This window comes from Pantherophis guttatus, chromosome 1 (genome assembly GCF_059756535.1).
Source record: "Pantherophis guttatus breed Tessera chromosome 1, ASM5975653v1, whole genome shotgun sequence".
Taxonomy (NCBI): domain Eukaryota; kingdom Metazoa; phylum Chordata; class Lepidosauria; order Squamata; family Colubridae; genus Pantherophis; species Pantherophis guttatus.
The window spans coordinates 254,095,499-254,106,817 of record NC_142063.1 but is presented as its reverse complement, the minus strand read 5'-3'; the positions used below and the strand labels follow the sequence as shown (position 1 = coordinate 254,106,817).

The 11,319-nt window shown below is 39.3% G+C and overlaps 1 protein-coding gene across 1 annotated transcript; it reads right to left on the bottom strand.

Annotated features, from left to right (window-relative positions):
* Positions 1-346: 346 nt before the first annotated feature.
* Positions 347-10,769, bottom strand: HINT3 (histidine triad nucleotide binding protein 3). The gene is made up of 5 exons (XM_034418749.2): positions 10,269-10,769; positions 7,910-8,027; positions 6,143-6,212; positions 4,227-4,353; positions 347-1,496 (listed from the first exon to the last, which is right to left on the bottom strand). The coding sequence occupies exons 1-5, from the start codon at positions 10,428-10,430 to the stop codon at positions 1,449-1,451; spliced, it is 525 nt and encodes a 174-aa protein (XP_034274640.1). The 5' UTR covers positions 10,431-10,769; the 3' UTR covers positions 347-1,448.
* Positions 10,770-11,319: the final 550 nt, after the last annotated feature.

Genomic DNA, 11,319 nt, shown 5'->3' with positions numbered 1-11,319 from the left:
TATGGTTGAAAACAACTCAGTACATTTCATGAGGTATGTTATTCAAATTGCAAATGCTAATGAAAAAAACTAGAAGTGATTATCCCACAGATATGTGTAAGAGGGTGATTAAAACTTGTTTGAAAATAGTAATAAAGCTTTCCTCTACATTACAAATACCATATTTAAGAGCTGGTAGCCTGAAACGTATTGCTGAATACAAGTCTTTCCTTTAGTAGTATACTAGCATTCAGATAATAACCCTGGCGTTAAACAAAACGGATTAGGGTTTTTTAAAAAAAAATCTAATAACACATATAAATCAATATTTTTAAATTCAGCTGTATCCAAAAATATTCAAGAGATCTATGGGTAACGGTTTTATTAAAGGTTTCTTTTTCATAACATATTAAGTTATATGTTTCACAGTTCCATCACATAAATTATCAGAGCAGTCTCTTTTTATTTTAGCACATTAACATTTGAACATGATTAAACATGTTTATCCATCACCCTTAACAAGAAATTGAATAAATCTTTTCAATAACTTTTACAAGCAGTTAGGAGTCATACTAAAATAAATGCATGCTAAGATTTGAATAAATAAAACAGGTTTTAAAACCATAAAAAACAGAACATGGCATTCTCTAAATACTAGTCTACTGCATGCTTTTAAAACACACAATTTCAGTGCTTGCTTAAAATCATTTTGCTGTAACAGATCTGTGTGAATACCTACCTATATAGTTTAAAAAGTAAACATGTGAAAGTCATTTCATGCTAGATTCAACAGAATCTACGATTTCTGCATCCTTGACAAACAAATCTTAATCCAAGATCCACATTGAATAATTTGATATTTTATGCTAAACCCTAAATCCAAACAAACTATTGCATGATTTTAAAATGTTTTATTACTCCCTAACTACCTTAATACATGCATTTAAATACTAAAATTATTTAAAACTGTTCACATTCAAGTACATATTCTTATTCTAATTCAATGTACCAACTAAAGTTTTACACTGAAAGTACAGAGTAAGTAAGTCATACTCCGGACAATGGCTTGTTAGCCACTCTGTGCCTGTAATCATGTACACTTGGGAGTGATAGAATATAGCACCAAGACAATACTAAAAAGATCAGGAATGTATTGTATAGGCACAAACCTTGCATTAAGACAAAAACAGTCAAAGTCAGATACAGTTATTAAATTTTAATGGCATCTCATAAGTTTCAAGGGTTCTTTGCATTTGAACAGATAGGTATTTGTGATCTTATACGTTCTTGCATTCAGATATTTGCCTGAGAAATTTAACGTATAGTGTTTGCTAACAACTAGTTCAAACACTATATAGCAGCAAATTCAGTAGTTGTTTTAAAAAGTCTAGCATGTTATCAACTACATCCAATCCTTTAATCAGTATTCGAAGGTCAGAAAAATGGTACAGTTCAGAGGTAGGTTCCCCTCAACTTGTAGTGCTTTCAGCTTTCAGACGTTCCATCAGCTGCTCAGCCTGTTCAAGGGGAAACACACATGGCTTATTAGCACTTTCCAGAAATTATACAGTGTTGTGTTGAAGAACATAAGATTGTTCCCAAACACATTTACAAAGCAGAAGATCTATTGAGACAACCAGGAATGAACTAATTCGTATAATTAAGCAGCACCCACTGGGCTTAATCCAGATTCCTACCCAATGGATGAAGGAGCATACATATACAAGCTGGATACTTTAGGGCAAGGATCACTAATACTTTTCAGCTTGTCTCCTCTTTACTTAGTCAAGGGATCCTTATGAGATTACTGAATCTTTTGGAAAATATAAAACATAGAGTTGGTGACCTTGCAAATGTTGCCTTTAAAAAACAATTAACTTTGGTATTTTTTAAGAGCCTGGATAATGTATTCCACATGTATTACTTTATTTCAGGGTAATCAGGTTACAGACTTCATGCATCATCATCTTTCTTTGAAAGAACTTGGAAAAACTTAACTGAAATTTCAGTTAAGTTCAGTTCAGTTCAGAGTTCAGTATGAACTCCAATATTATGAATAAAAGGGTTAAAGCTAGAATGTAGTACCGCAATGCGTATTTCTGCTTCCCCGACTATCAAAAATATAGCTGATTACACTGTTCTCTCCATTGCCTAGAGTCATTTCCTATGTTCCCCTAGAAAGTCATCCGTCTATACAGAGATTATATTTTCCCTAATTCACTGATGAAAATGTTCTACCGAATCAAAAGCATTTTGCAAATGAAAGCTGTTCTTTTGTTTGATGGAAACAAGTATGGATCTAAAAGAACATATTTCTTCCTCCAGGTTTTTAGGGTAATTTATTTTTCTGAATGAGACTTCTTCAGTAAAAAACACAGCTAATGCTGATCAAGTTCAGTGTTGGTACATTTTTTAGAAATGCATTTTGTGGAATGCTGATATGGTACGATCATATTTATTTCACATTGAAGTTATATTTGAGAGTCTTATTTATTTTGAAAAGTTTAACTTCTCTAATGCAATAGAGCTAGTTTGGATGCTTAATTTTCTTTTCACACTCCTGTCTTGTGAGATTTGTTTTCCTTTCGCTATTTCAGTTCTTAAGTAAATTCTTCTGAACTAAGTTATCATGTGCCTTTTTTTCCCTTCTGTTCAATCATGTCTATAATTTTCAGAGACTGCCTGGGCAAGTTCCTACAGTTTTCCTGAAAGGGTTCTCAGAAGTGGTTTCCCACTGCCTCCTTCCTAGGACTGAGAGAGTGACTGGTCCAAGGTCACCCAGGAAGCTTTGGGTCTAAGATGGGACTTGAACTCCCAGTCTCCTGGTTTCTAGCCTGGTGCCTTAACCATTATACCAAACTGGCTTTCGTGCCTAATTTACTGCTACTGAAATGAACTAAAAGCTTTTATTTTTCAAAATATCCCAATAGTTTAGGAAAAATAATTTAGCACTTTGCAATATGAATTAAAATTTTGACCTTACCCCCTAAGTCAGTCAAATAGATTGCTCCCATTATTTGTTATATTTTTAGCATGCTGCATCAAACCAATTGAGATTTATTTTTATGTAAAACTTTAGCCATTTGTTAATAATTCATATCTTTGTTTACTGCTAGGTCTGTAACAGATATTTGACTATAATAGTATATTTAAATGTAAATTAAATGTAAACATGTCCAGTCATGTTCAACTAGGAAGCCGTTCTTAGCTAAGGGATACAACATTGTCTGAAGACATTTCTGTGGTCATGTGGCCAGCATGACTATATGTCAAGGCACATGGAATGCTGTTACCTTCCCACCAAAGTGGTACCTATTTATCTATTTGCATTTGCATGTTTTTGAATTGCTAGATGGGCAGAAGCTGGGGAAAGTAACAGGAGTTTACGGCAGTTGTGTCTTGAACCTGGGCTGTCAGTTTTCCAGCTAACAAGCTTGGCATCTTTAACCACTGAGCCACCACACCCCTAAATATAAATTAAGGATATGTTATTGAACACCCTGGCTTGACCTCATGCAATCAGGTGTATTCTGACACTGCCTCATTTATAATGACAGCAGGCTCTAAAAGAAGGACGGGGATAATTTCAGGACCAAATTCAGTAATTTCTCAGTCTTTGACTGCAACAGACCATTTTTTGTCCAAATTAGTGGCTATTAAAGTTTTCTCCAAATGACTCAATCCATGGACAGGTTCAAATTGCTGAAATTAAAAATTGCTGGTAAATACAAGCAATTATCAAATAGCTATTGATAAACTAAGAGGGATACTTGAGATGTAATTCAACGGGAAATACTAAGTCAAATGGAATTATAATTAGCAGGGATCTATAGTGTTTAAATTGAAGAAGGTGCTTCCTAATGCACATGTTGACTTGTCAACAGCTCTTTTCTACAGGATCATGTTGCAACTGTCTTGTTACCTCAGGAAAAAGTACAGCTGCTTTAAAGATAGAGGCTACATGAACTAGGGCTTCAAAATACATCTTCCCCTTCAAAATAATGCACAGCCCTACAAGGTACAAGAATAGGATAAATTTACAATATTCATGAGGAGTATAAATCAGGAATAGCACTGGGCTCATAAAGGATGGCAGTTCAGTTCCAATGAGAATTATAAATGAAATGTCTTCAAGTAACCATTAATGAACAGTGTAAGGGAAAACTGCAGATTTATCATGAAACTGTTTGATAGCTTTTTCTAACAGCAGCAATAAAAGTCACTGAATTAATAGTGAAATAACTTACTGTGATAAACCAATAGGAATTGATTCGGTATATCATCCGGGACAAGAATCCCAGGTGACTAGCTGGAGCCAAGACATGAAGGTGCAAGTGAGATATGGAGCAGAAAGGAGGCCAGTGAAAGCCCATCCTAGAAAAACAGATGTGGCAGCAACAATTCAGGTGCATAAAACAAGGATCCAGAATCAAGGCAAGCCGTAAGGATTTGAATCTTTGCAGCAACTTGACAAAGTCATTAGAAAATTCCATGCAGTCCCTCATGTTTTCCACAAAGGATAGATTGTTTAGCTTATTCCATGCAACAAACTAGTTCTTTCCAAACTTTTTTATAGTCTACAGCACTTTACAGATATTATTCATACTAATAATTGCTCAATTTCTTTTCATTTGGAATTACACTGGAAAGCTGGTGTTTGTTTTTGATGAACAAAAGTCAGTGAAGACAAGGTTACAACTTAGCAAGAACACTCAGGGCACCCTGATGCATTCAGTAAGCAGAAAAGAGCATCCTTTATGTGATTACTCTATTGGTTTCCATGGTGGATACAGAAGAGGAGTCAGAACTGTGTTTTTCCTTTTGTACTTCATGAGTTCCCATGACTACCTGGCAGATGCTTAAACACAAATCCATAAAAGAGTTGCTGTCTTAGTGCACTTGACTTCTGAGATAAGATACTCAATTAGTGCTAGTTTTTATCATAAAATGTTTTCAATTAAACTTCCAAGCAAGGATTTTGAAAGTGACTGAAAATATACATTTGCCTTTTGTAAACTGGATTATCATGAGGTGTGTCCGTACTCCCCCAATACCAAATTCATTGGAGCTCCAATATAGTCCCAAAGGTGCTTTTTCAGGAGGAAATTGGACTTTGTTTTTTCTTTTGAAGATGTTTCGCTTCTCATCCAAGAAACTTCTTCAGCTCTGACAGGATAATAGGGGATGGAAGGATTTATATTCCTTGCAGATAGCTGGTAATCTGCATCCTTTTAGAGGGTCGTTGAAGCACTAGGAGATTTAGCTGTGCTTCGAAAATCCTCTAAAACGGTTGTCAAACTTGTTCATTGAGGGCCCTATCAGGGTTGTGTTTTACCTCGGGGGGGGAGGGGGCATGGTCAGAGTGGGTGTGGCCAGCTCAATGTCAGGGGTGTCTGTGGTGGCCCGAGCAGCCCTCCCAAGTTCCGTTTTCGCTGGTCCTTCACTGTTTCCAGGATGCGGGCCGCAAACCTTGAGTTTGACACCCCTGCTCTAAAAGGATGCAGATTACCAGCTGTCTGAAAGGAATATAAATCCTTCCATTCCCCACTATTCTGTCAGAGCTGAAGAAGCTTCTTGAATGAGAAGCAAAATGTCTTCAAAAGAAAAAACAAGAAAGTCCAGTTGCCTCTTGAAAAAGGCATCTTTAGGACAACCATGACCTGGATGACTGAGAATCTCTACAAACTTTTAGCTCCAGTAGTAATTCCTATAATGCAATCATGCAGCATACAGGGAGTCCTCAATTTATGACTGGTAAGTTATGATGTATCTACTTTTGGACTACTTACGACCAGATTCAAAATTCACTTGACCAAACTGGGTGCTCAGCAACACAACTATGTTTATAGCCTGGTCACGTAACTGCATTTTACAATGGTTTTGTTGAAATCCAGCAGTTTTTGGCAAAAACACATCATAGCAAATAATAGGTTCACTTAATAATCACGGCGGCCACTTTATGACTGCCCTGTTCCCTTAACAGCCACCACAAAAAAGGTCACAAAATCAGGATGCTTACATAACTGATCTGGTTTATGACCATCACAACTTACAATGGGCAGGCTCCATTACAGTTGTAAATGATGATTACTTGTATGTTTATCTTGCCATTTATGTAATAGCACAGCATAATATATATTTTTTTTTCTTTCTGAAAATATACCTTATATCGTCCAAGTCAGTGCACTTACTCCACTGAAGGATAGCTCTTCCAACTGCTATCATTCTTTCCACTGTCAAAATAGGACAGAGAAAAGGAGGAAAATTAGATTTCTGAAGTTCAACTACTCAGTGCTACAGATATGTATTGCTAACTCCTGTTTAACTTCTCTGGAAATCATTTTTAAATAACACCCCACCCCCACCCAATTCTGAGGACACTTGAATTATGTTTTTAACATTTCACAAATTAATTTGTTTATATATGTTTGTACCCAAATACACATTAATCAACCTTCATTAAAAATGGATACATTATTTATAAAAAAATTACCGGTATTTATAAAAGTTTAAATAAAGCTATTCATACAAATATGCATCTATTATGAAAAAAACAACAGAATCATCAAACCCAATTAAGAGAATAAAAGCAGATTGGAGTTTGGAACAAAGTGTATTTTTAACGAGGCATAGAAACAGTGCAGGAGCAACATTAATTTATCCGTGGAGTAAGGGTAGGAAGCATGCTTAAATGTGAGTATCGAGGAGAAAAAAGATGCTATACTTTTAAAAACATACATGCACCCATATATTATTCAACACAACATAATTTATTAATGTGTGTGAGTCCAGCCTGATTCTACAGAGGAAATGGGCATATAGTGACACACATCAGATTCCACTGATGCCAACCAGGCTTCTTACCCCATCTGACTTTGTGTGTATTTTAAAAGATGCATTTAATTCAAAATTTGAGTAAAAGGATAGCATTCTGCAAAGTACTTGCCTATTTATTTACACAAATGCTTTTGGGCCTCACAACAGTACCATTGAAATCTAGAGAAATATTTTAGAATATCTAGAGTAGTGATGGTAAACCTATGGCACGCGTGCCAGAGGTGGCACAGAGTCCTCTCTGTGAGCACGCACGCTGTTGCCAGCTGCTTTTCAGGGTTCCATCGCATGCATGCGCACGCACGTGAAGGAACCCGGAAGAGCAGCTGGCCGCCACCTGCATATGCACCGGTCAGTTGCTCTCTTCCAAGCTCCAGTGCTCCGACACACGCACTCCAGTTTTGGCACTTGATGCCAAAAAGGTTAACCATCATTGATCTAGAGAAATCATTTTAGAATATCTAGAGAAATCATTTTAGCTCCTAATAAATGAATAATTTGTGATTTCCATTCCCTCATGGCAGCAATTCTGAGTGAAGCTACCATATGCTGCCATCTGTTCAAATACGACTCCATCTCCAAAAGACATGTTTGCAATATTCTCAATTTCTAAACCCGTCAGGCTCCCAGAATCAAGAAACACACATGGAGTTATTTCTGATCAATTCCTTTATTGTTCCTCGTCTACAGACAGAAATCTTGCCAAACTAAACAACTATTTGCATCACTGTAGATATACAGTGCTGTAGGAATCACTGGGGAGCAGCTGTTTTAATTCTTTCTCTCCTGACCAAACTTTCCATACTTTGCTGCCTCTAGAATGCAGCCCCTTCCTTCTGGGAATCCAGACTACATTCCACCATACAACCACACCACAATGGGAGTAGTGCAGGTAGTCTTGGTTAACAATTACAATGGATAATTGTTAATATTTGGTAACATATTCAGCTTTGAGTTCTCCTGATACTGAGATCTAATCTTGCTCTTAGCCACTCATACTGTATGTAGAGACCTGTAAACTAATAATAAGAGTTTTAGATGTACTGTATAGAATTTCTCCTTTCTCCATGCCAATATTAAGAGATTTTCCACTTACATAATGGTATATGCTCACTCTTAAGAGTCTTGCAATTTCCAATGTGGTTCTTTGGTACCACTAAATAATGATGAGGCGCTCCTGGTCTGATATCTCGGAAGCATACCAAATCTTCATACTAATGGAATATTTGAAAAAAGATTGTTATTGAAATTGCCTTGCTGACAAACTGCAAGTCGTGAAAGAAACAGCTTCATCTGGAGCTACTGGAAGTATCATTCCTCCTGAGAAAATGCAAATGGTCGATCAAATATACACTTTGTCTTATTTCCCATTTGCAATATTCATGAAGAATTTTTCCTTAAATTGATTCTCAGGCAAACCAACAGCTAGGATTTCAGCATAGCACTGGAACTCCCATTTGGATACAGCTATTTTATAGATTAAAGTATATCAATAGCATAGCAACAACTGACAACATCTAAAGGGTAATAGTAGAAGAGAATATTTGTAGCTCAGAGTTGAAACGAATTACCCAACTAGGTAATAGCATCAGTGCAGGTGATTGTGGGGTTTGCTACCTGTTTATATGCAGTAGATTTGTCCTGCAAGTTTGGGTGAGGATGTAATTTCCTCTTTCTAAGAAGTAACTAATGATGCTACTACCTACTCAGGTAATGAATCTTCTGCAAATCATCAAGCACCGAAGATTCCAGTAAAGGCTTACATTTTGAACTGCTTCATGACATATTTCAATAGCATCCCCACATCAGGCTTAATTATTAATATCAATTCACCCTAGCTCAGCAGACAGGCAAAAAAAAAAAAAAAGCACAAGTCAAAATCAGTGACAGATGGCTGCATTAAGAAATGTAAGGAAATGAGGACAACACATTCCTAAATTGCAAGTCAGCTGATGTCAAAAAATAGGGAGAGATGACGACAGTCAGAGGCAGAAATTTGTTAGCACACATGAATCATGTTTTCACTCCTAAATTTCACCTTTTTGAGGATATTAACTACCATATGCCAGATACTGTGTGAAACTGTAATATAAAGCCCTAACGTTATTCAATGCTCTTAATCTCTCTCTGTATATGTGTATGTATATGTATATGTATATATATGTATATGTATGTATATATATATATACACGCACACATGCACATACACATGTGCATGTGTGAGTATATTCTGTAGTCACGAAATATAAAATTCAGCGTCTACTGTAGTCATGAAATATAAAATCCACCACTGAATCTGGACTATTGTTCAAAGTTGAGAGATGCTAGGTGCTTCCACACTAAGCTTTTATAAACATCCGGCTCATTTGTGTAACTTTTTTGGGATTCAAACAACACATCTTTATAAACTTTCAAAATTCACTTCTAGGGTCAGTTCATTGTAGTGGTGAATGCATCAGGCTAAAAAACAGGGCAGCCATGAGTTTTAGCTTCTGCTTTAGGCATAAAGTCAGCTGGGAGATCTTGAGCCAGTCATTCTCTCTCAGCCCTAGGAAGCAGGCAGTGGCAAACAACTTCCCATATCCTCTGCCCAAAAAAAGTGTTTACTTCTGGAGCAAGGAGATAAAATTGGTATGTTTTCTATGACTACTCCTGTAATTGCTGCACTATCCAACAAGAGAGAGCAGGCAGGTTGGCAGACAGGCAGGACAGAAGTGCACTGAAAGATTACAAATGGATCAGGTTCAGGCCACAGGCCTATCTGGTTCAATATTTTGTGCCTCCCTCGGTAGACAATAGGATGCATTTGGGAAGCTTCCAAATGCATGGGCTGGAAGGCAGCCGTCTCCCACCACTTAGTATTTAAAGCATGCTGCCTATGGACTCAGGAAATAGCGAACAGGCCATCCATGCAGCGATCTCTGATCCCCCCCCAGTCCCCTTTAAAACGATCCAGCCGGTCTGCCGATGCCCACAATTGCAAACCAGCGAATTCCAGTTCCACTATGCTCCATTTCCCATCACAATGCCCAGCCCACAGACACGACCGCCGTCTGATCACCGGCAAGTTTCCCACCAGCGGACTATTGAGAAAAAAAAGGGGGGGAGGGGATTTTCCCGCGGTTCCCTAATGAGGGAGGGCTATCGCTGTCCTTTGCCTGGTCTCCTCTTCTGTGGCAAGGCAAAGCCAGGAGGGGAGATCAGGTTGTCCACTTCGGTTGCCCCTCCTGGATGGGGTTCCTGCCTTCCAAGGAGAGCCGCCGGCACCAGCAGCGCCCCCTCACCGCCCCTCCTCAATGCAAGGTGACCTAAGCGCTCAAAAGGCAACCGGTGCCCAAAGCCATTCGTCCTGTGAATCCCCAGGACAGCTACGGATTGGGGGGGGCCGCACCTGGTTCAAGGGTTTTGGGGGGAGGGTTGCGGCACCTCCTCGGACGGCTGCTGGTTCTCCTCACCTCGCAAGGCAGCAGCTCAGTGCCCGTCTCCACCCCGTGAGTGATTCGGCAGAAAACGCACTTGCTGTCGTAGCCGCCGTCCTCTTCTCCCGCCGTGCCGGAACCGGCTATTGGCGTCGCGGCGGGAGACGAGCCCGAGCTTCCTCCTTGCTCCCCGGCCATCTGGGCCCTTATTTCGAGCAGGCCACCCGCTCAGTCAGCGACCCGGGAAAAGAGGGAGGGCTAAACAGAACCCGCGGCCGGTCAGCTTCCCTGCCTCCGCCCTTTGTCATCGCGGTAAGCCTCGCCGGCCTATGGAGGGAAGGCAAAGAGGCGGCCCCTGGAAGCGGCGCTTGATTGGACCTGCGAACCTAGGCGGCGATCAAAAGCCCTGCTTTGCTGAATTGGACAAAAGGCTTCGGCTGCTGGTTTTACTTTGACGGCAGTGCTCAGAACCAGAATCTTCCTTTCCCTTCCCCCCTCCCCAAAATGTCATTCCTTCCCAAAACCATTGGAGTTGGGAAGGAAGGATGGAAGGCAGGATGGATGGATGGATTAAATTACAAACTGACAGACAGATAGACAGAGTTGGAAGGGACCTTATAGGTCATCTAGTCCAACCCCCGCCCCCCAAGCAGGAAACCTTACACCATTTCTGACAAATGGCAATCGAATCTCTTCTTGAAAGTCTCAAGTGATGAAGCTCCCACAACTTCCGAAGGCAACTTTTGTTCCACTGGTTGATTGTTCTCACTGTGAATAAATTCCTTCTTATTTCTAGGTTGAATCTCTCCTTGGTCAGTTTCCATCCATTATTTATTTATTATTTATTTATTTATTCAATTTGTATGGCACCCCTCTCTGAAGACTCAGGGCGGCTCACAATGCATTTAAAATCACTATAAAAAACATTTAAGAATTAAAAACATTAAAACTCATTCACGCCATTCATGGTCGGATCTCGCCGGATCGCAAGAGCGAGATCAACAGCCCCAGGCCTGCCGGAAAAGCCAGGTCTTCACCGCTTTTCGGAAAGCCAATAGGGTGGGGGTGGTCCAGACCTCAGGAGGTA

Coding starts and splice junctions, on each gene's coding strand:
- HINT3 (XM_034418749.2), bottom strand. CDS start 10,430: ATGGCCGGGGAGCAAGGAGGAAGCTCGGGCTCGTCTCCCGCCGCGACG. Junction 6,213..7,909: donor GAGTGAGCATATACCATTAT/GTAAGTGGAAAA, acceptor CTATTTTGACAG/TGGAAAGAATGATAGCAGTT. Junction 4,354..6,142: donor ACTGACTTGGACGATATAAG/GTATATTTTCAG, acceptor CTGTTTTTCTAG/GATGGGCTTTCACTGGCCTC.